We start from the raw sequence: 25,402 nt of genomic DNA, 5'->3' as shown, positions 1-25,402 counted from the left end.
CTGACTCATGTCTATCCTGTCATCCACCAAATAAATAGCAAATAGCTTTAAAACTGTAATTCAAAATGAATGTAATCAGTTTTCAGGAATTCAAAACACTTCCTAAAACCTCTTTTTTCCTCCTACCCTCACATCCTTACTCCACTTTTCAGAAAACACTATCAGTTCTGTGAGGAATAGTACAAAATAGTACAATTTCCTCAGCGAGACTTTTTCCTTGTGTAGCTGCTCAGACAGGCTTTTGTTTATTTTAGAATGACCACTGCGGAAAGACTACAGCCATTTAGAAAAAGTCTGAGACAGTCATTTGATGAGATCAGAAACATGTAATTAAAGTTGCATGTCACAAAAAATGCTTTTAGGAAAGTAACTGGAATTTTCTTAAGTGGCAAGAACATCTGTCTTTCTCAAAATAATGGTCGTAGACAGCATATGAAGGTGAAAATTGGTAGTGAGGAGGAATTTATCAACCGGAAAACTGTTTTTAGTAATTTGGATGGTGATTTCTTTTCTACAGAAGGGGAGTTCCCCCTCCTCACCTGGTGATAAAAAAAATTGCTGATCAGAAATATGATTTTGAACAGAACCTATTACTCAACATCATTGTTTTTGCCTACCTATTCCATATCTGTCATATTTAGGCTGAAAGTAATTTTTTTTAAATCAGACACATCTGTTTAATTGGCAAAAAAAAGTCATGACCAATATATGAGTTCCTATGGTTTGCAAAAATCGTTCAAGCTTCCATTGTTAAGAAACCCTTCTTTCAGTGATCTTTCTCCCTTAAAATTAGGCTCTCACAGAAAGACTGGATGTTGTGCTTCTGGAAAAAGCTGAAAGTCAGCAGCAATGTGTAGCTCTGAAAAAAGAAAATATTCAAAGAAAGCAAGAAGCAGAGGTACTGAAATGAGCAATAGAACATTACTAAAATATTTCAGAATTATGTTAATCTTTATTTTCTAGTTTTGCTTGTCGTGCATTTCACTTTTGTTTTAATCTTTTTCTTCACTTACCTGTGTTCTGGTTTACCTTAAAAGAAAGAACCTAAAGGTTTTGTATGTTAAAGCATATTTTCTCTGTACCTCCTAATTTATAGTTTTTATAGGACTGACAATAAATATAAAATTCTTGTATGCACCAATTAGACCAACAGCTGTTCAAAAAGAATTCAGTCTGTGCATTAGTAGCCTCCATATATGACGGCTTCAGTCAATCAACTCTGTCTTTTCCTTGGGAAATACGAGGTTTGCATTCAGATGTTCATAGGAAGAAGCCTGTCAGCCAAGGCATCTGTATTATGTCAGTAATCTCAATTAAAAATAAAGTGAAGAGTGAATTGCCTGCAATTGGTGAACTTTGTTATATTGCAGATACTTGAATTTGATGCACTAGAAGTTATTTGATCTTTAATACATTATCAGAATAATTGCTAAAGCTAAAGTCTGTCATGACTGTTTTCTGAAGTTATTCTGGTAAACATGATTTAAGACTTAGTTTTCCTTTCTCACTCTGCAAACATTTTTGTACTCTCTGCAAGTGTCTTCTGAAATGAGTTGTCCTAATATAGTTAGATATTTAAAAACTATTTTTTTAAAATAGATTTAAAAAACAAATCTTTAAATCTAAGGATTCTTACATCTTCTCATTAATTATTGTAAACTGTTTATTTGGAAATTCTGTGTGCTACATTACCAGTGTTTAATAACTTGCATGTTTGTTTAGGCTGCAGTGGCTAAGACAGAAGAATTGCAGAAGCAACTGGAGCAATCAAGTATTGACTCTCTGAAAGAAATAAATGCTCTGAAGAGTGAATTAGCAAATGCACAATGCAAACACAATGAGGACCTAACAAAGCTGAAAATGGAATTAGAGGAACAAGTGAAGAAACAGATGGTGCTGGTGGAACAGATTGAACGTCATAGTGAAAGTCAAAAAGAAGTTAAAAGATTACAAGATGATGTCCAAAAAATTAAATCTACTTATGAGGAGCAAATTTTGTGTCTGAGCAAGCAGTTGGAAACTGTGAATGAAGACAAAAACAAAGAAGTGACAAATCTGCAAGAAACTATTAAAAGCAACTCTCAGTGTTACCATAATGAAATAAAAAATCTGAACGAAGAGCTTAAAAAATTAAGAATTGCCCATCAGGAAGAGGTATCGGAGTTGATGCATCAGATTGAAATATCATCTAAAGAAAATGAAGAAAAGCAAAATCAGATAAATCAGTTACAGCATAATTTGACAGAGGAGAGCTTAATAAAAGAGAAAAACACAAAGAATGAAATGTGTGCTTGTACTGACCAGCGTGAATGTGACTTGGAGCAGCTGAGAGAAATCTTAAATAAAAATGTAGAAAACAAGATAGAGGTTGTAGATACACAAGAAGAACCTTGTGTAGAAGTGAAAATGGAAGAAAAGGTTAGGCATCTGGAGCATAGTTTAGAAGAGCTCCAGTCCCAACATAGTATATTAAAAGATGAGTTAACTTACATGAGTAATGTTAAACTAAAACTGGAAGAGGAAATCCATCGCATAAAGGATGAGTACTTTCATGAGCGGGAAGACTTGGACTTTAAGATAAATGAATTGCAGCTTACTAAGGAAGATTACTGTTCTGTAATCGAAAAACTAAAATTGGAACTTCAAGCAGCAAGACAGCACTATGAAACCACTGTAAAAGAGCATAAGTTAGAGACTCAAAGTCTGAAAGAGCAACATAAGAGAGAAATTTCTGAACTAAATGAAACTTTATTATCTGGCTCTGAAAAAGAAAAGATGGCATTAGTTTTTGAAATGCAGGAACTTAGAGAACAACTTGAAAAGCTAAGTCAGGAGAAAGAAGAAGCGGTGTTCAATTACAACAGCCTGAGAGAAACAATGGAAACTCTACAGACTGAGCTAGGGGAATCTGCTGGAAAGATCAGCCAGGAGTTTGAATCAATGAGACAACAGCAAGCTTCTGATGTCAGTGAACTGCAACAGAAACTGCGGGCTGCTTTCAATGAAAAGGATGTTCTTCTTGAAACTGTGAATCGCCTCCAGGTAGAAATAGAAAAATTGTCATCTAATCAACTAGAGATAGAAGAACTTAAATGTAAAATTGTTAGTCTTCAGGAGGAGAATAACACAATAACAAGCTCCATTGACCAAAAAGAGATTGCTATAAAAGAATTGGAAGAGAAGATTATTGCCTTTACTGATCAAAAGAAGGTTATTTTAAATGAAGTAAAATGCTTGGGTGAAGAGAGAGAAGCCCTTCAGGAAAGGTGCAGGCAAGAACAAGGAAAAATTCAGGAGCTTCAGCAAGAGGTAGATGTTGCTAACCAGTACAATAGCAACCTGAAGAAAAAGGTGGAGGAATTAACAGAGAGACTGAACGAAGCTTTAACTAGGAAGAGTGAAAATGCTCAAATGCTGGAGCGACTGGAAAACCAGATTGAATTGCTGGTGCATGAAAGAGAGAACCTTTCATCTGAAACATATACTCTTCGTGAGGAAAATAAGAAAATCATTCAGGAAAAAGGCAAATTAAGTGAAGAGCTGGAAAAGATTAGATCTGAAAAAGATGGTTGGTTAGTGTTGAAAGAGCAGTCTGAAAACTTGGAAAAGAAACTACAAGTTATGACTGCAGAAAAAGACCATGTATCAACATTACTTGAAAGTGAAAAAGCACACAGATCCCTTGTAAGAGCTCAGCTGTACCACTTACTTGAGCAAGTGGGGTCCAGCATTTCAGATGCTAATGAAGAATATGATTCTCTTAACTTGTTAGAAATTGCAAATGAATGCTTGTCAAAAATGAAAGAAGAGCAGTGCCTTGCTCTACAGAACAAGGAGGAAATTCTTCATTTGCAGCGGGAAATTGAGAGACTAGAGGAAGAAAATGCAGCTCAATATACAGAACATAGATCCCTGATTCAGGATTTTGAAAAAGAAAAGGATCTCTTGAGAGAAGAATTGGAAGGAGTGTTGTCTGAAAAAGAAGCACTTCAACATGATATCCAGGAGCTGAAGAATGCCAGTGAAAAAACAAGGACTGAAAATCAAGATCTTTTAGCCAGTATTGAAGAGATCACTCAAAAACTTGCTTTTTATGAAAGTCAAATACAAGAACAGCAAAAAGGATCAGGAAAACAAGATGACTTAAATTTCATTCTGGAACAAAAGGAAACTGAACTTAGAAATGTGAAAGACGAACTGAGTTCTCTAAAGGTTATGTTTTGTTATTGAAGTATACAGACTAAACCTCTAAAGTCTTCAGAATTAAGGTTCAAAAAATACTTTCAATTCTCTCTTTTTTTTTTCCTTTTTTGGTTTTTTTTTTTTTTTGTTCTCCTTGGCCTGAAAGTGAGTTTCCCTTCTAGAAAGCACATGTTTCTGAGTTTCCTAGCACCTCAAAATGCCCTCCCTCCCCCCAGGAAAAAAACAACAAAACAAAACCAATCGTAATGCTATTTTGACAAAAGCTGCTTGAACCTCTCTTCCTATCAATGCCCCTCCAAGTGATCATTTAATGAGATGGACTAACTGACCTCATAATCTTTCACCACTAACTTTCTATGGCTCCGTCTCAAACAAAGCTCCTGCTTGATCTGCATTAACTCCTCCTAAGTTCAGGTCCTGGGAATTGATGGTATTGTAAAACTGACAGCTGCAGAATTAATGGTCTCCCATTTTTTTCGTCCTTGGACAGGATGGAAAGCAGCTGTTAAAAGGTTGGAATGTTTTCCTTTCAACATAACTGTGCCTTTCAGTTACCAAGCTGATATGAAATTGCACATAAAGACTTTCTTGGTAGTAAGAAGGTAGATACAGTCCAGCCTTAGCTGAAACTTCTGGTGGCTTGTTAGGGGAAAAACAGACATCGCAAATTTTTGTAATACTTCTTGTATCTTTGTTTATAATACAGAATTTAATGGAGACAGTGACTGAGAAAACTGATCAACAGCCTTCAGTAGCAGAGCTTCAAGAAAAAATTGGTATCTTTCTCAGTGTTCTCTTTTATGTAAACAGTTTGGGTTTTTTTGATTGCTAGTTTTTCTTTCTCGACATGATTGTCTTGTTTTTCCTACAAGCAAAGGGAGGTGGGGAATTAGATACCAATGCAACTTCCTACAATATTCCTTCCATTAGGGATTTAAAATATTGTTAGCAATCTTAAGTAAGTTATCATTTGATATTTCTTAAAGTTTTTTTCTTCCTATATACCTTTGGCTGTAAACAGTATTTATATTTATGTTTATATATCATCTTTATTTTTTAAATATGGGGAATAATTGTGTCAAGAATCCCCAAGGCTGCCAAGAGGAAAGGAAAGTAACACTTTGCGAAAACTACTGTTGCCTCATTGCAGTTATCCCAACACATTAGAAAGAAAGTGGTTCGAAGTTGTTACAACTGTATGTAGAAGTAGACAGGAGTATGACTCTTAACAACTGTGATGGAAGCCTCTGAAACAGGGGAGATTGGATTGCCCCTAAGCTGTCTGCGCAGCTGGATATTTTAGCTTCAAATCAAATTTAAATGCTTAACTGAATGAAACATTTGAACATCTCCTGCACTTTATATTTTGTTTTGTTTTAAAGTCATGCTGTTATTTGTCTTCTATTTGAATTGAATTTCATTTCTTGGGAGAGAGGAGAGGCATGGTTTTTTTCACTTTCTTATTTTTTTTTTAGGAAGCCTGGAAAGAGAATCTGCAGAAAAAGGAGAGAAGCTAAATAAAATTAAGGTTGTTGCTGTGAAAGCGAAGAAAGAATTAGATGCCAGCCGAAAAGAGGTACCCTGACTGCTTCTTAATATGAAGAACATTCTGCACATGGGATTCTGTTTTACTGACACACACTTCTTTCTAAAAAGGTGCAGACTCTGAGGGAAGAGTTGGAGTTGGTTCAATCAGAAAAAGATCAGTTGTCTGCTTCAATGAAAGATGTCATTCAAGGAGCTGAAAGCTATAAGGTAAGAACAGTACTGTATTTACAAAAGACAGTTAACTGTCAGAGCACACTTTGCTTTTGAAGCCTGGCCTGGATATATGTTGCTATTTACTTGTACAAGTATTTTTGGCAAAAGAAATTGTGTCAGTGCAGTTGAGTACCCAAATCAAGAAACATAGGGTTCTAGTAACAGAACTGTGCGGCTGCTGTCAGAAGAAAATGAGGCACTTCCTTTCTACTTGATGTTATTTTTAAACCTTTTAAATCTTGCATCATGCTTATCAAATAAGGTATTGCTGTGGTAAAAGATACATCCTTATAAATTCTTCAAAGTACGTTAAATTGGAGATCAGTTAGAAAATCTTGACGTGATAAAGACATAAACTAACAGTTTCCTGGGAGTGAGTCCTCCTGAAGCATGTCTCCGGGCACATGAGGCAGAAGCAGGTGACTGGGGACAGTCAGCATTGATTCACCAAGAGTAAATTGTGTCTGATTAATCTTATTGCCTGCCATGTTGTGGATGAGAGGAGAACAGTGCATATCATTTATCTTGACTTTAGGAGGGCTTTTGATGCTCTCTCATAGTAGTCTTGTACCTGTGCTAGGACATTATGATCTAAATGGGTAAGCAACTGAATGGGTCGTTAAAAATAGAAAAAAATAGTTTCATGGTTTGACTCAGAGAGTAGCAACGAATGGCTTGAACTAGATGCCAATAACAAATGGAGTACCTGAAAGGAGGCTGTAGCGCGGTGGGAGTTGGTCTCTTCTCCCAAGTTACAAGCGATAGCACAAGACGAAATGACTTCAAGTTGCACCAGGGGAGGTTTAGATTGGATATGAGGAAGAATTTCTTCACCAAAAGGGTTGTCAAGCACTGGACCAGGCCACCCAGGGAAGTGGTGGAGTCACAATCCCTGAAGGTATTTAAAAGACGTGTAGATGTGGTGGACTTGGCCATGCTAGGTTAATGGTTGGACTCGAGCTTAAAGGTCTTTTCCAGCCTAAATGATTCTGTGACATCACTGAGAGTATTGCAACCAGTCTTGTCCCTCCTCCCCCCACATACAAGAAAGATATTGATAACCTGAAGTGATTTCAGTGGAAAGCGACCAGGATCGGTCAAGGGACTGGAATAAGTGATGTACAAGGCTGAGAAATGGCTTGAAATCAAAGGGACCTAATAGCAGCCTTCCAGTACCTTCAAAGACATTATCAAGGGAATAGTCAGGTTATTGATGGCGGTGCAAGGTGAGAGACGGTAGTCCAGAATTGAAATGAGAGATTCCAACTGGATACACGGATAAACATTTTTAGCCTAGGATGATGGTCGAGCTTTGCAACAGGTTGCCTAGAGGTGTAGTGCCATCTCCGTCCTTGGAAAGACCTGACTGGACAAAGCTCTGAGCAACCTGGTCTGATCTCACTGCTGACCCTTCTTTGAGCAGGAGGTTGAGTGTAGACCTTCTGAGGTTTCTTCCAACCTGAATTATTGTAGAATTTCATGAACTGAAAAGGGTGTCTCCCAGAGCCTGTAGTGGAACAATAGCTTTAATTTCATTCAGATATTTCTGATGGTGCAGTAAGACAATTGATATGCTGAAATATTAGGAGGATAAATAAGCATCTGAGGTATAGAATGTGCTTATGCAATATATATTGTAAAAAATGATGGGTTTGTGTTTGTATATGTTAAGAATCTTTTGACGGAATACGATAAGCAAGGAGAACAGCTGGATGCTGAAAAAGGCAGAGCAAATAATCTTGAACGTCAGATAGATGACCTCACAAGACAGCTACAGGTGTCATCCCAGCAGGTCAGTTCTGTTTGTGTGTCTGATCTATTGATAATTACAGTAAAAATTATTTTACCTGTTGAGTGTAAGTTTCATCCATGTGACTGTTACCATATATAGTTTCATAACCAAATTGCATTTTGAATAGTGACTTGAAATTCAGGGTTGTTTGGGTTTGGTGGTTTGGTGGTTTTTACAACATCTGATCTCTTATCTGGGCCGTGACAAAGGTAAATTTTTCTAGAATGTCTGGCTTTTTCAATAGAAAGGGTTTAATTTACCCCAGGTCAACTGAGAACAGCAAAAGAGCAGGTGATCACCTCCTGGCATGGTTTGGACATACAACTCAGCTGCATGTACCAGATATAAAAACAAAGTATCAAACTTACACTGTTTCTCTGTTTTCACACCTAGACTTCTCATGAAGTACAGTAACCTTTAATCATTACATTTTTTTTTTTCTGTCTTCGCTTTATGGACAAAATGTGATTTTGTTATTTAGTCAACGGAGTGTTTAAACATACCAAATTAATTAATTTTTTTCATCTTTCACAAGGATAAGACTTCAGGATGCATTGTAGAGTCCTATAGTGACATTCAGAAGAATCTAAGATGGTAACAAAGCAGCTGTGAGACATGTTTTTGCAAAGCTAACTGCAATGGGTTTGGGATTTAGGCTTTAAACTCCCAGGCCCCTTACATAACTACACGGAAGATCCACCTAGGCCACTGTTTCCTTAGAAATGGAAGCTAGTAGTGAATAGCGTAGAAGAAATGACAAATAGTAGTATACATTCTGCTGATTATGCACGTGTTGAATTTTTCAAGTTTGTTATGAAATATTTTGTAAATAGAAACACTGTTTAGGTAATTGACAGCTTCTTTCAGTTATACTTCATTCTTTATCTGCATAATAGAGACCAAGATAAAACACTGAAGATGTCAAAATTAAACATATTAAAATCATTGCAAAAATAGCCCAAATACAGGAGGAATTCTTACTGTGTACTGATATGATCTTCTTGAAGGCTTAGTGGTGCTGCAGTTAAATCTGTTTTAGAAATTAATAGTGTGATCATTTATTTATAAATACAGCAGCTGCATTTGAAGTGGGACAATAAGTACTTGAACGTTGCGTATTATTGTGGGAGGAAAGTGATTCTTGCAGAAAGCATACATGCAGGGATTTATTTTTTTTTTTCAGATTTCTTGTAATTCTAGCTATCTTACAGAAAGCTGAGCAAATGAGCTCTGAACAAAATACTTGAATTGTGCTGGTGACTTTAATTTAGCCTATTTTTTCATCTGGTTTAAAACAATTAAGATGGGCAAGACTCATCTGCAGGAGTGCTGTTTGTAAGGGAGTCGGATAGAAATCGATGTTGTTATTTTTTAAATGTAGACAATAATCTGTCAGTTGCACGCAAATTCAGCTTATGTTTTTATCTTTCCACTATGATCATTTCAGCATGATCAGTTGTGCTCTGCTAACGAAGACCTCCTGGCTCGTGTTGAAACTCTGCAATATAATGCTAAGCTGCTGGAAACTCAGATACTGGAGATACAAAAAGCCAAGGCAAAGGCTGACAAAGAACTAGAAGCTGAAAAGCTTCTAAAAGAACAGAAAACAAAGGTAGTACTCACTCTGTAGAGGTGGCGAATGGGCTGAAACGTTACTTTCACTGAATGTGACTTCTGTTAGACCTTTGGAAACTGTGTTTTTTATAGAACAAGTTCCATACTTGCTCTTCTTGTTACATGACTCGGTCTTTTTTGAAGGTTTGGTCTGTTCAGTGAAAGGACTTTGCAAAGCTATCACTTAGAGTGGATTGGGGATTGTTACAGAATGTGAAAAACGCTTTATAATCTTCTGGGTTTTTCTTTGGTTCCCAGTGATTTCCTAAAAAAAGAATCAACTATCTTTGTACAACTTAAGTGCGTGTGTGTAAGTGTAAATAGATGCTGATGACATCTATTTTGAAATTGGACTGCATAATTGAGAAGTACTTAAATTTCAGGAACATAGTGGTGCTCTCCGAGAAATGGAGGAGCTTCAGATGCAACTTCAGAAGGAAAAGAAACATCTGCAGAAAACTATGCAAGAACTAGAGCTGGCCAGAAAGGTAGAGTTGCTGTTCATGTTTGTGCTTAATGGACTACCAAAGATTTTGCCCATCTTGCTGTGTTGAATGCTGCCTTTTCTTTTCTGAGGATTTTAAAGCCAAAGGTTTGCAAAAGGGAAAACATGAGGGCTTTTACCCCTAGTTTTGTGTTTGGAGAGTTGATGTGTACTTTGGGTGTTTGTTGGGTTTGTTTGTTTGTTTGTTTTAGCTTGGGTTATATGGCCTATCGTGAGTAGAAGTAGGAATAGAATCCAGATGTCTGGAGTACTTGTATGGTGGACTAGTCAGAAGCTGCCCTTCTTGTAAGGACTGAAGATGATAGAAACTAATACCTGCAAATTACCTACTGGTAGACTGTTAAAACTAGCAACGGGTTTTTCAAAGCTTCTGGTTCTTGTTTGAAAACAGATTATTTGCTGAGGATATGGAAACCTGATGGATGGATGTTGCTTGTGGATATGGATAAAGTTTTTGTTAGATGGGCAATATAGTTGTTGAATTTAATTTAAAAGAAAATAAAAAATTCTTTGCAGCCAAGGCAGATTGTAAGCTGTAACTTCATTGTATGTAACTTGCAGGACGCTCAGAAGAGTACACTGATGGATATGGAAATAGCTGATTATGAAAGGCTAGTAAAAGAGCTTAATCAGAAGATTACTGATAAAGACAGCAGAATAGAAGATCTCGAGCAAGAGACGGGGATTCAGAAACAGAAGCAAGAGACCCTGCAGGAAGAAATAAGTGAGTGAACTATAGACTGCAAGAGTCACTATGGTATAGGTAGTAACGGTAAAAAATACAATTCAGAAACAACTTCTCAAGTTGATGAGTGAGAGTAAGGTTTGCAGGGAATAGTAAACAGTTACATAGTCAATTACTTTTCCATAGAGGAAACTTTACTAGGTCATCAGTCACTTGATCTAGTATTTAGCAAATAAAAGTGAAATTACTTGCCTGATAAACTGTGCTTTTTACCTGATTAAGTTAATTGTAAGTTCTGAAAGTCAGTGACTGCCAGGGGTTTTCGTTCCGATATACCACACTCATAAAACTTTACTAGTTAGCATGTGGTTAAAAATTTCATTTCTTCCTATCCTTAAGTGTAAATCTTAAAACAATTTCATGAATTTGAAGATTTTTGTGATACTTGGAAATAGGATACGAAACTTACTGTAAGCTAATTGTTTGCAGCTCTTAAGAAATCTGTCAGAATTTGCTTGAAGTATTTTACAGTATTTTTAAGGAAATGTAGGAGGAGAAGTTTCCTTTGCATATAATTGCTGTTTTCTGCATTAGAGTCACTTCAGTCAACTATGCAACAGGATGAGGAAAGAAATGCCAAGATAAAACAGCTCCTGGTGAAAACCAAAAAAGAACTGGCTGATTCAAAACAAGCTGTAAGTCCAGATGTTAATGACTGTGTATTCCATTTTTAAACTAACTTTTAAAAAACAAGCTGGTAGCTGAATTATTAAGTTGCTGAGGTTTGGGGTTTTTTAATAACCAGATAATTTTATCATGCAGGAAAATGACCATCTAATGTTGCAGGCATCATTAAAAGGGGAACTGGAAGCCAGTCAACAACAAGTGGAAGCCTATAAGGCAAGAAACTTCACTTCTTTGTTAGTATAAGGTTTCTTATTCAAGTAATAAGGGTGTAATTTGTACTGGGCGGATGGAATATAGGCCGAAGAATGAGAAGATGTTATTTTTACTATAAGGTTACTAGTTCTTTTTCTTAAATGTTTTTTTTCTGTTTGCTGCTTTCCCCAAATATTTCCCCTTTGTTCTTTAAACAGGTTTACCCTTTCTTGTTCATTTTCCCTTTCCCTTTCCAGCAAAAGAGAGGACTGTGTAGTCTGAAGCTTGTAACTGGGATATGTTTTAAAATAATTTCTTTAAAAGTGGAAGTTGCTCAGTTTAAAAACAAAAGAATGCAACGCTATCAGCAAAAATCTTAAGTGTTGTCCATCTGTATAAATTTTGTTGGTTGGGCAGAACAGGAATTGAGTGTAAGGAAAGGTGGAAGGGCAGGGAGAGGGGTTGGCTTTCTTAAGTGCTGCCACCCCACCACTGTAATTTTAGCTTCAATTCTCTTTTTAAACAACATCATGTATTTCTTTAATTAAGTACATGGTAACTCATGTCTATTTTTTTAATTCTGTTTTTATTGGATTTTAATTTTATATTCAGCAGTTCTGTGCGGGAATTACTGTAGTAGAATCCTGTGTTCTCTGTGGCACGTCTGCTTGGAGAGGGAAGAATAAATTTTGTCGTAGTGAAGTTTTCAACTGACTTTTTCAGATTCAAGTGGCTGTGCTAACATCAGAAAAGCATAAAGTTCAGGAACACCTGCGAACTTCTTCGGAGCAACACCAGCGTACATTGAGTGCTTACCAGCAAAAAATTGCGACCTTGCAGGAAGAGTGCCGAGCAGCCCAGGTACTTGAGTAGAAGAAGTAATGTCAGAGACTTTAGAGGGGAGATTTACTGCACTCTCTGTCTGCTTCTCTAAAAATATTTTGCTGATCTTTCACTCTTCTCCTTTTGTCTGTCAAGAATTGGGAATTACCCCAGTGCTTAATGTACTTGAGCCGTGGTATAGAGGACAAGCCAGACTCTGTCCTGGTTGTCATGTATCAGTTGTGGTGGAACATCTGGACTGCACTCTTATACTTCCAGTAGGGAAAACCTTGTGGTGTTGTGGGGAGTTGGAGTTTGTTTAAGATGATCAGCAAGTATACACTGTGGGGAAAAGAGAAGTCTTTAAAGAGGAGAAGAACGAACAAGAAAGAATATAATTTGCTCTGTATAAAACCAGTTAACACAGCTACCACTTTAAAAAAAAAAACAAACAAAACACCCCACACTGTGAAAAATATATTTGCAAGCACCTTTTAATAAGCTCCTGTATGAGCAGCTTCTTAATTGGCAGCTGAGCTACGTTTGAAACTGACACTATTGCTGAGGTTTTTATTTCTGGGGTTTTGTCTGGTGTTAGATGTTCCTGGAATCTAGTGTTTGCATTGGAGACAGACAGATTCAGAATATAGTAGGACTGTTATGTTCAAATGATCTTTATGGAGATTACTGTACCACACTATGGCCCTTTTTCTATGACAGGAGTGCATCCTGCAGATAAGTTTAACAGCTGAACGCAACCTCTCAAAAAACTTCGACATTTTAAAAAGGTGAACTGAAATGGACAGACTTTGTGGTTGCTGCTGCAGGAGTTGTACTGGTAGATACAGATCATGGCTTTACAAATGCATTCTTTGTAACTGGGGTCTTATGGTACCTATCCATGGTGGCTTGCTCCTTGATTTTGTGAAACCATGATGGCATGGCTTGAACCTATTGGGAGATTAACCTTCCTCTTTAGGTGCCCTACATCTAGAAAATAGATATTATTACAAGGTTATTAACAAAGGAAAATTCTGTCTAAAGGAAAGGTGAACACCAAAGCAGAGAGTAGGTTAGAAGGCAAAAGTCATGCTGACATTTAAGGCTGTGTACCTGAAGACTTAGGACTATTCTAGCTCACATAGTTTAACAGGAAGAAAAGAGAAGGAGTAATTTAAAGAAAATGCCCACAAATCTTACGGATTCCAGACAAGCTGGAGCAGTGGCTAGTCAGGGTCAGCACTGTGGAATTTCACTCATCAGTTCAACTGAAGAGAAAATTTCCAAAATCCTCCTTTTGGAGATGAGAGCATTTTAGTCATCTCGAGGATGACTAATGGAATCCATGAGCTTCTCCTAAGATCCAAGATTGAAAAGCTGCATCTGTGTTTTCTTAGAGGATATACAACACGAGTACTTGAAGGATGGGAATAATTCTTGCTGTATAGCATACAGTCAAGGATGAAGCTGCATTGTGAGGTAATTTTCTGTATGTCCACACAAACTTGTGTATCAGCTGAATGTAGAAGAGAAGACAGACCAAACACCCTTACAATCAACTAGAATATTATATCTTGTGCTGTGTATTACCATTACGAGACTGACTTAACTCCTCAAAATTATACTAACTTCAAGGCATATTAGCTTTTTGTCACCTGGGTAGTATAAAAAGAAAACAGAATTATCCCTTTTTCTTCCTTCACCTTTGCTTTCATTTAAAACTGTTTGATAGAACCCCTTGCTTGTGAATCTCTGTTGAATGTAATTTTTGAATTTGCAAGTATTCTTTCTTTAATACTGGTATGTTGAAAATCAGTGTCTCTTTTAAGTTTCACATTTTAAGATACTTGATTAAAGAAACATGATCTGTTATGGTAGTCACTATTTTAATTATGCATTTAAAAGAAGAGAATGCAACAGATGGTTCTTAATTTTTTTTTTCAATGTAAAATGCACTTCATTTTAGAGAAATAAGGGAGCAATAGTTAGTAGGATAACTTACTAAGGGTTTGCTTTCTATCTGATAGGCTGAACAAGCATCTGTTACATCTGAATTCGAGAGCTACAAAGTCCGTGTTCATAACGTTCTAAAACAGCAAAAGAATAAAACTGCTTCTCAGACAGAATCTGAGGGAGCCAAACAAGAAAGGTAAAACTATAAAATTTTTATAAGCATACAGAAAAATACTGATACTCAAGTTACTGAGCTTGCCTTTGCTAATTGCAGACCAACAAGGGAGTTCCACTATTTAGCTCTTTGCTTCAATAAGGAGAATATCAGAGGCAGTTTGCTTCCCCATGGTTCTTAATGTTTTTTAAAAAAAAAAAAACAAACAAAACAAAACAAACAAACAAAAAAAAAAACAACAAAAACCCACGAACAAAACCAAGCTCTTTATTTCTGTAAACTTTTATCTGATCGGTAATCTAACTGTGGCTCTGCCTATCTGAACTGAAGAAAGATCATCACTTTATACCATGGTGGTACTATTTGAGTTGCTAATTCCTTGATTTGTCTTTTTTTAACTTTTCTTTTTGTGTAGATTACCTTTTGTTACAGTCAGAGGCAGAATTAAGGTGTTAGGAAGATTCTTACAATTCTCATGAGCAGAAATTAGCCAGCGTGTTCTGTGTAGACTTGACAAATCATTTTCTCTGACATAAAGTGTTGTAACAAAGTGCCATTTCCAACTAAGAAGAAAAGAGCAGATTGGTACTGTTCAGCTGAACTCACTTTCAACTTTTTCAGGAAGGAATGATTCAGTGTGGGCAAAGTTCTGGCTGCCAATTCAGTCATCAGTTCCAGCAGCTTTACAAAACACTGTTGTCTTAGCAGTTGTTATATGAGGAAAGACTTGAAAAGAAAGTTACACTGCCAAAAGTTCCCTGAAAAATCAGTTAAGAATAATCATAAGCCAGGTGAATTCAGATTCACTTCAGAAAATGTCTGAACTCGCTGAAAAAGTAGATCAGTTTCTGCAAGTTATTTTTCGTAGGTTATTGATAGCTGTCCATGGTGACAGACTGGGCATTTGCGTGTGAGATAAAATTCATTTCTGACATACATCTTAAAAGAGCAGATGCAATTGCAGCTGAAACTCCACCAGAGGGAGACTCGTGCTTTGTTAGAGGACTTCGCTTTTGTGGCCGGTTTGGGGTTTTATCAATACATCTACCTCTTCTTTTCTTTGAAGCAAGCAAACTGCAAGAGTTGCATTTCTTTGTCTCTCCTTTTTGCAGAATTTTAAGAAGTTCTGGTATTGTTAGTTTTTTGTGAAAGAGGGTCACCTTGGAAACAAAATGGACAAATAAGCAATAAACAGATGACAAATAATTTTCAAAGAAATTATTTACAAGTATCAACTCTAAGAATTAATGAGATATACAGTTTAATGAGATAATGGACATGTCTGCATATTAATGGACATTTCTGCATACAGAAAGCATAAAAGGAGAATGTGTGTGACTTAAGACTTTTTCATCCTGGGGTATCTGATTTTGATTTATTTCTGACCAACAGAGTTTATCTGTTTTTATGGATTGATGTTGCTTTCTAGTCCTTTGCGCAAAATCTACTCCAACCATTTGCCTCCCGCATTCAGTCTCATCGAACTGATGTGCATTTACTAAACAAACAAAAAACTTCCACCACTTTTAAGACGAAATTGTTTCTCCCATCTGCATCCCGCATATTATTCTCCTTCTGTCTTGTTCCTCCAAACCAGCTTGAAGTAGAAAGTGATATCAGTCACACTTTCTACCCCAATGGTTACATTCCCAGCAGTTCAGATGGGATGTGATAAACCTACTTGTACCTGTGTTGAAACAGGATCAGAACTTCTCTAATTGTTTCTGCTGCAGTCACATTCTAAGATTGTTTTGGTCATGGTGCTGTATTGGTTTAATTAATCAATAAGCAATTTGGATCAGCTATCAGAAATGTTGTGGATATAATATAGGTTTGGAAAAAATACGATTCTCTTTAAATGTATGTTGTTTATTACTTTCTTCCCCTTGTAGAGAACAGTTGGAAATGGTGATAGATCAACTCAAAGTTAAGCTGCAAGATGCTCAGCATAATTCACAGATGAATGCGTCTGAACTCCAGGCATTGCAGTCTGAACACGACACCCTGCTGGAAAGACACAATAAGATGCTGCAAGAGACGGTTGCAAAAGAGGCAGAACTCCGTGAAAAGTATGGTCTGCACATGAATAGATGTAGATAATTTATTTTGTGCTAACTTTAAAGGCTGGGCATGTAGTGGCCTATAACTGTACTTCCCAAAGAAAGGGCATAATTGTTGAGAAAGTTAAAGGAATTTTCATGAGCCTTCAGAAGTTTCAGCAATGAAAATGAAGTCATAGCTGATCAGGGAATTTGATCTTTCTGCAAGCTTTCTACCAGTTAATCATCAGATTTAAAAATTAACATTTTTTTTTTTAAGTATGTTGACTGTTTTTTAAGTCCAAGGCTCAGCACTACGTCTGTGTTGGACTGCTCAACTAAATTTTATGGATGTTTCCTATTAGAAAAATAAGGTAATTAAATGCAGAGCAAACAATTTCACTGACAAAATATCTAGTCCTGTGTCCAAGTGCTTTTCTTACAGAAAGTACTGGGTTTCAAGGCTATGCTTGCCACAATCTTATTTGCTGTTTCTTTCAAAATGAAAGGCATCTGTTTAATCTGTATCACTTCTTGAAATATCACATCAGTACCTAATATTTGAGCTCTTCAAAAAGGGTCTTTCCTTGTCTTTTCTATTTAGGGTACAAAGAAGTTCACATGAAATATTCATTAGAAATTACAGCTTAGTATTATGAACTGTTGACTTCTTGTCACTATCTTTGTACTGATTTATCTGTTCCTGATAGCTACATGATGATTCATTGTAATCAACTAAGTTACGTCCTTCTCCATTTTTCTGGAAAGAGCCCGTATCACAGTAGGTTCCCTTTGCACCCTGAGAGACTAGCTCTTTGCTACTCTGGCTATATTTCAGTTTGTGTGCTTATAAGGGCAAGTCCTATGCTTAGTCTTTCCATACGTGAATTTGTTTCATTGCTTGTGACAATTTTGTTGTACTTTTGGAGTACCTCCAAACCAAGTACAACTGACATGTTACTGACATTTTTCTTGCTAACAACTACGCTTCTCTACCCGCTTTTGCATTGAAAGTTGAAGCTTAAAAAACCTTAAACTTAGCTTCTTAGAAACTATGTTTTGAGAAGTCCTGCATGAGTGTGTAGTAAATAAATGTTAAAGGAAGTGGAGCATGGGGTAAGTGACATGCCCTGTATGACACTGTAACAGTCATGTTGCAGTTTTAGAATTTAAGAATGTTTAGACCACAGTGTCTCTTAATACTTTCATTTTTTCCCTGAAGATATCCGAATTTTATGTTCTGAACTAGAAATCAAGAATTTATATATAGCACAGTGCATTCATCCGATAGGTAATAAGCGTAACTTTTTCAGTCTTAGATTTTCCCTATAAAAAGAGGAGTTTAAATGGAAAAGAAAGTTGCACGGTCATTCTAACATAATCATACACATGAAAACTGAAAACTACTTTAAACTCTAAAATTTTTGAAATGTAAAAATGACAGTGTGTTGCTGTTCATTTCTTACGGTTTGTGTATATGCTGTTTTCAGGCTCTGCACAATACAATCCGAGAACATGGTCATGAAGACAGAGCATGCCCAGACTTTGAGTCAGCTGACAGCCCAGAATGAAGCTCTCCGGAACAATTTCAGAGATCAAGTCAGGAACCTGCAAGAGGAGCACAGGAAGACAGTAGAAACACTTCAGCAGCAGCTGTCCAGAGTAGAAGCTCAGCTCTTCCAACTAAAGAGTGAACCAAACACTAGAGGTAACTTTCAGTCATAATACCAGGTTTTCTTGGGTTAGATACAAATCTGTGTACCTAAGTCTGAATCTAAAACATGCTTATAGTGTGTGGTTTTGAATACCCCAGGAACTACTTCTGGAGCATCTGTAGCATGCCGTATCAGGCCACTGATACCAAGTAAGGAACGTGTCTTTGTTATTACTGTCCTGTCAGAATCTTAAGGTACTTGAATGCATCCCGAGGAGGGCAACAGAGCTGGTGGAAGGGCTGGCAGGCCTGGCCTGTGAGGAGTGGCTGGGGACTCTGGGCTTGTCTGTTTCGGAGAGAAGGAGGCTGAGGAGGGGACGTGGGGAGGGAGGTGCTGAGCTCTTCTCCCTGGTACCCAGTGGTAGGAGGTGTGGGAATGGCTCAAAGCTGCACCAGGGAGGTTCAGACTGGACAGGAGGAAGCATTTCTTTAGCGAGAGGGCGGTCAAACCCTGGAACAGGCTTCCTAGAGAGGTGGTCTAGAGCGGTGGTTGATGCCCCAAGCCTGTCCATGTTTCAGAGGCATTTGGACAATGCCCTTAACAACATGCTTTAACTTGGTCAGCCCTGAAGAGCTCAGGCAGTTGGACTAGGTGATCGTTGTAGGGCCCTTCCACCTGGAACTGTTCTGTTCTATTCTATAATCTGCATCACTGTTATCTTTTCTGCAGCATCTGCATTGTCAGATGGAGGGAAATTTGTAAGTAGTTGGTGCTGTTCCTGTCAGTTTGTCTCTGATTTTGGAGCATACTGGACCTCTACCTCAAGTATGAGGGGTAAAGCTAAAGAAAAGTGTACTGAAAGCTGTTTTAACAATGTTTATTGGTATACTTGCTATTTGATCCCTCTTCTAATTTAAGATTTTACTGTGTTCGAGCTCAAGTGCTATTTTTAGACCTGTAAGGTTACTAATTAGGACGTAGTTGGGCATTTGCCAAGCAGCAGGAACAGTTTAAGAAGTTATTCTTTCCATACGTTACTGAAGCAGCAGGATAGTGCACACAGTATTAAAACCCAACAATTTACACCTTCCATGGGACTGGCTGAAAGAAAAGCCAATTCTGTTTTGCATTAAAAACATTTGACACTCTTACAATAGCTACAACACACCTTCAGAGAGAGGTGCATGAAGGTTTCATAGTCACTGAAATAAAAATTGCCAATCAAGTTTGGATTTAGAAATGGGCTTTGATTGGAATGGTTACTTGGAGATGAAAGGCTGTATTTTCTATTATAACTGTTAAGTGTGTATCTAGCTTTCTCCCTTTTCCTCACCTTTCCTCCATCTGCTTTTTGAAGACTAATAGTATGTATTACTCTCCAATCTGAGACAGTCACACCTGTGAAATAGCCCTACCAATTTCATTCTGATGACAAACACCAGTAAATATCTTTCAGGTCCAGCTGTTTCAAATCCAGCAACAAAGAACTTAAGAGAACGGCGAAACACTGACCTTCCTGTTCTCGACGTGCACACTGTAGCTAGGGAAGAGGGAGAAGGTATGGAAACAACGGACACAGAGTCTGTCTCTTCAGCCAGCACCTATGTACCATCCTTGGAACAACTTCTGAACTCCCCGGAAGCAAAACTTGGTAGGTTGAACATGGGGCTTTTTGAAGCACTTGCCTACGTAAGTTGTCGAAGTTTGTGCCCTCAAAATATCTGAGAACATTGTGTTTTCATGCTTTTAGGTGCAAGACGCAACACTACTGAAGTGCCACTGAGTTGACACTCTCTTGAATTTCTATAGGAGTTTTGTCCTTGAGCAAGGACTAACAGTAAAACATTGCTACAAGTTTTAGCAATTTAAATATGTCATATTTGTGACTTTTTAGAGGGAAAAGACTGGATGAGGAAGTCAGTGAATAGTTACAGAACTTTTTGTATTCTGGGCTAGTCTCTACTAGAGACAATTAAGTGCTGATTTAACTCTTATTAATGAAAGGAGAAAATGTTCATTCATCTTAATGTGGTTTATTAGAACAGGAATTTATTAATATTTTTTTCTAGGAAAATGAAAGCCAGCCTGAAGAACAATGTTCTAAGAGTCCCCAAAAAAGTAGAAAAATATATGCTAGCATCTGATTATGTTTTAAAAGTCTACTGCACGCTTTGTGGAGAACTGTTGAAAATCTCCATCTATGGGTAGGAAACAAGGGGTAAATTAAAACCATGTATCTTGACGTACTTAGAACTAATTTGCCAATGTCCTTTTAATATATGTACACACAAATAGATCACCAAACAGGCATGCAGCGGCATCAATGATGCCTGTTAATTTTGCAGTCTGACTTTGCATGGATTTTGTTTCTAAGAAACTGCATTAATGAAGTCCTGATGTTAAGTTAGTATAAAGTAGATGCAAGTGCGTTTTCCTCCTCTCAGTTTTCTTTTCCAATGAATTGCAGAACCATCTCAGTGGCAAACAGAACTCACCAAGGACGAACTGATTCAGAAACTAAACACAACAGCAAAGAGTATTGATCACTTGAATGAATTACTTCGTGAGTCAGAAGCAACCAATGCAATCCTAATGGAACAAATAAAGGTTAGCAGACATGCAGGAAATGTGGTGACAGCCCTGATTTCTATGGTCTGTTTCTTAGACCAAATGTTTAACACTAAGTATGTTTCAGAAAATCCTAGCCTATAAAAATTTGGTGATGCAAAACTTAATTTTGGAGGGGCTTTTATTCCACAGGGCTAACTAGCGCGTCCAGAGTTGACATCAGTTTTTTGGGTTTTTTCCCCTCAGTTTCTAGTTTGGAGGTGGGGCAGAGTAAAAGCTGCCACAAAAAAAAAGTTTCGAAATTTAATGTGTAGTAAAGTGCCTTCACTGTTTTCAGTTAGATAAAAGCAGTAAATCCCAAGGGAAGCATTGTCTGGTTTTAATTCCTGTAACCTGTTTTAGCTGTCTTAAGTTAAAAGAAGATACATGTTTAGAGATACATGTGCTAATAGAGTTTGGTTTGATTTGATTGTACCTCACTGAGTTTTCTGAAAACATTTTTGAAGTCAACATATTCTCCAAACATGCTAAACTTTCTTATTACAAAATGTTTCTTAATTAATGATAATTTTGTTAAATAAGTAATGTGGATCAAAGATTTAACTGTTGAACTCTTACTCTCTTTATCACTGAAATTGAATAGTTAGTACCATATATCATTATAACTACTGCACAGATTTTTATCAAAAAAAGGTTATTTTTGAGCAATAAAAAGTTATTTCTGGACAATGTTATCACGTGTTCAATTTTCACTGGATTTTTGTCCAGAATATGTTGCTATGCACACATTACTCTTTTTGAAGCAAGCTGCGTAATCTGCTTTTTAGCTCTTTGAAAGAACTTTGTTCAATAGCTCATTATGTTATGCAGACAATAGCGCATATTTTTTCTCCTCATCTGCAGCTTCTTAAGAATGAAATAAGAAGATTGGAAAGAAATCAAGAGAGAGAAAAGTCTGTGGCTAATCTAGAATACTTGAAGAATGTTCTATTGCAATTCATATTTCTAAAATCAGGAAGTGAGAAAGAAAGGCTGCTCCCAGTAATAGACACCATGTTGCAGCTCAGCCCTGAAGAGAAGGGGAAGCTGGTTGCGATTGCCCAAGGTAGGTGGTGTTCAAAACACTGTCACAAAAAAAAAAAAGGAAAAGTGGAAATAAAGGCCACTGAAGTTCTGTGCTTTCTTTTATGTAGACGTTTGAGGAAAACCAAAACTTAGCAGCATAATGCCAGTGAGCTAGCAATAAAACCATTTTGCTCTGTTGAGAAGTTACTATTCAGTTTTTGGCAAACAGAACAAATACCCAAAACTATAAATAAAATTAAGGTAAACTATAATTTCTTCTGAAACATACACATTTTAGGAAGATGATAGTAAGTTGTAAAAATTTAATGTGTTCGTGTTTTGAGTAGAGTTAAAGATTTCTGTCAAAGTGACCTTAAAATAGAGGTTAATATAAATGAATTACTTTCTTGGCAGATGTTCTAAAAAGATGATTAAAGTGGTCCTCTCAAGGCAGTACTGCAGATCTAATATTAGTTTCAATATATTAACTTTAAAAAAATCTCTTCAAGAAAATACGCTTTTCGTTCAAGAAATAAAGGAACTAGGGAAGGAAAGAAGAAGAGTTAAGCCTTTGCAAGAAATTAACCCAAGAGCTGACTGTATAATAATGTTCTGGCTCTGCTTTGGATACTCTGTTTGAGCGTTTGTACCCTTAAAAAGACTTTTTAAGGTATTGTTTGTCACTTCTCAATAATGACCTGTAACTTCTTATACTTCATTAGCAACTGACCTAAACTTTATTTCAAAATTAATATAAAGAGTAAGTACTGTGTGTATATATAAGCACTTAAAATTTGTGAACAAAATCACATGAATAAGGGAAGTGGCAAAGTACTGCATTCCATGATAGGCTTTCCATTTGGAAAGATGAGATGTAAATTAAGTCCATAGCATTTTGATGTTCTGGCACTAATGAACACTGACTCTGTCTGGAGGAAGGAGTTAAATGGCCTCTCTAAAACATCCTGAAGTACCCAAAGTAAAGTGGACTTGGTGATAAAATCCATGAACATATCTGGGGCAGCCCAAGAGTGAGTATTGAATGTTACCTCCTCGACAAGTTTACGAGGACAGCATTTGAAAAAGGAGGGAGATGGCGGGGGGAGACAAGGTCATGTAACCAAATGATGCAATGTCTAGCATAATGAACTTAGTTTAAAATATGTTTTTCTTTCTCCTTCAGGTGAGGAAGAGAGTTCCTCACGGCCCTCTGGGTGGGCTTCGTACCTCCACAGCTGGTCGGGACTTCGATGAGACAGTGGAAACGCTGAATCTTTACACACATTCCACAGTTGCAAAAAGAGAAATCTTAATGTAGAAGAACGATCTGTTGGTGGTGTTGCATTGAACTACAGGGTTTTATTTCTGTGTGTTATTTTCAGCTTTTTAGGTGCTTCAAAGAAAGAAGCCCTCAGTAGCTCTGAAAGACTGTCCTATATTATGCTCTGACAGCAGTGAACTACTCCTCTTGTAAACCTTAAAGCTGATGATCAGAAGTATAATGAGAAGTGACAAATTAATTGCAAATTGCTTGGAAACAGGATTTGACAAAGCTGTGATGGATCTTTTGATATTAATTTAAAAACTTGATCTAATATAGTAACTGGAATAACTAGACTTTAGACTTAAAGCATTTTAAAGCGTTTACAGTTTATTTCATGTATTTTTGTCAGCTCACTAATCTATATGGTTATTGTTATTCTCTGCACGTTGAAGAAATTAAAATTGAGTTGTTTCCTCTATAGTGATGCTTACAAAATGTAAGATCATTAAGAAACAGAAACGGCATTTTCTGCTTTGACTTGACTAAATTTTTAGTCTTGGTTTGTTTTGGGGGGTTTTTTGGTGGGGTTTTTTGTTTTTTTTGTTGTTGTTGCTTTGTGGGGGTTTTTTGTTTGGGTTTTTTTTTTTTTTTGTTGGTGTTTGGGGTTTTTTTCATTTTATTTTGCAAAAGCTGGATTGAAAATATGAAGGCAACGGTCCAAAAAATGTAGAGGGTGCCTAAAACTATGTAAAATGTAATGCTTGGCAGATCTGGGGCATGGTACTGTAGTAGAGGTTAATGGCATCTATGGAAGTCTTGGGATAGTACTCCAAGAATCAGACGTCATAAGTGAGGGCTTAAGCTATGGCTCTTAACCTGAGGTTGGAAGTTTGTGTTCAAGACCAGGATCCAAACTGTGGTGATGTCTGAACTTAGATGAAAAGACTACTTATACTGACTTAGTCATATTGAAGACACTAAAGGAGGAATCTGAAGCCGTAGGTCAGACTCCTAACAATAACTGCTGAGAGAAAAAGACTGAGCTTTTGTCAATAGATGCAGCTTTTAAATGTTGTCATGATTGAAGATGTTACACCCTTCTTTCACTTGTGTTTGCACACGTCATTTGCACAAATCTTTTGCACAGATGAGATAATCTCTGTTCCAGATTAGTTTTCTACAAGAAAAATAAATCTCTGCCTTAGAATTACTACTTCTGTTATCAACACAGCACATTTTTTAGCTTCAGTCTTTTTTCCCCCTTTGTAGTCCATGCTGCCTTTCACCATCGTAATTTATTTGTAAGTTATTAAAATGCGTACGTATGTTTTTAAATCCTGCTTACCTTTCAACCAGAATCTTTCCATCTTTTTTCACTCATATTTTCACACTCTCTGTGCTGTTTTAAACAGGATCATTCCCTGATATACATACCAATACTAAATAGTATTCTTCCTTTCCTGTCTATCTTTGTTGAGGCCCTGGGGAAATAATGCTCATTCCTTTAATACTGCCTTATTTGGGGCTGAGATTAATCTGGACATAGGAACACCAGAAAGGCAGCACACATTGAGAATAAACTGTTCAGTAACTGTGCTTTTGGTTTAAGTTTTTTGCTTCTTGTATATATTTCAGTACACAATCAATAAAGCCAACATGCTTTATTTAGATATTTTAATTCCTTTCGACAGTCTTAAGCACCTTCCCTCCCTTCTCCCTTCCCTTCCTCCCTCCAATATGTGTTTTAACTGGAATCTTTATGGTTTGTGCTATCAGTGGAAACACTCATTGTGGACTTTCAGATCACAGAACTGATAAATAGTAGTGTGGGGATGAGCCTTTTAGGCATCTGTAGCTTGGAAATGTAAATAGCAAACATGAGGCTACATTTAGGCTTTCTTGCATTTGCTTTTGAAACAATTACCATATCTTCAACATTCACAGTTTGCTCCAGATCTTGGCTTTTGAATTCATACTTACTTTTGAATTGTCTTACTTGGTTCAAACTCGATTTGCAGCTGACCTGATTTAGTCTCTTCTGCACAACGTCTGCTCCGCTATCGCTAAAGAGCTGTGACAAGTTCCTTTTAAAATGCACATATTTCAGAAGTGTAGATTATTTAACATTGTAAGCTGTGAATAAATATATGCAAGTAACATATATCACTGGCTGTATTAAATACCAGTTGCTTATTGACTTCTTTCAAGTCTGAGTTGCATGCTCACTGTTTTCAGTAAAACTCAAGTATTGTACTTACGAATGTAGTGGACAACTTGCATTACTTTTTTTTTCTTTCTTTTTCTTTTTTTACAATGGAAGGTTAAGATCTTAATTAATGTAAAAATATTTTAATAACTGCTACTAAACTGTGTTCTGTTGCTAAGATTGCCAGCAATTACCCTTGTGGCAATAAACTGTAAG

General features: G+C 36.9%; 1 protein-coding gene across 1 annotated transcript; it reads left to right on the top strand.

Annotated features, from left to right (window-relative positions):
* Positions 1-793: 793 nt before the first annotated feature.
* Positions 794-22,978, top strand: GCC2 (GRIP and coiled-coil domain containing 2; the record flags this gene model as incomplete). Its single annotated transcript, XM_009695507.1, has 19 exons — positions 794-898; positions 1,723-4,212; positions 4,910-4,979; positions 5,679-5,779; positions 5,860-5,958; positions 7,637-7,756; positions 9,204-9,368; positions 9,754-9,858; positions 10,437-10,599; positions 11,155-11,255; positions 11,383-11,460; positions 12,163-12,300; positions 14,289-14,410; positions 16,282-16,458; positions 17,919-18,136; positions 19,540-19,734; positions 20,551-20,690; positions 21,555-21,756; positions 22,900-22,978. Coding segments are annotated over 19 exons (4,860 nt in total), but the record flags the coding sequence as incomplete, so codon positions are not given.
* Positions 22,979-25,402: the final 2,424 nt, after the last annotated feature.

Source organism: Cariama cristata, unplaced genomic scaffold (assembly GCF_000690535.1).
Source record: "Cariama cristata isolate BGI_N322 unplaced genomic scaffold, ASM69053v1 scaffold4402, whole genome shotgun sequence".
Taxonomy (NCBI): domain Eukaryota; kingdom Metazoa; phylum Chordata; class Aves; order Cariamiformes; family Cariamidae; genus Cariama; species Cariama cristata.
Note: the sequence above shows the minus strand (reverse complement) of the source record. Positions and strands in the feature narration are given on the sequence as shown.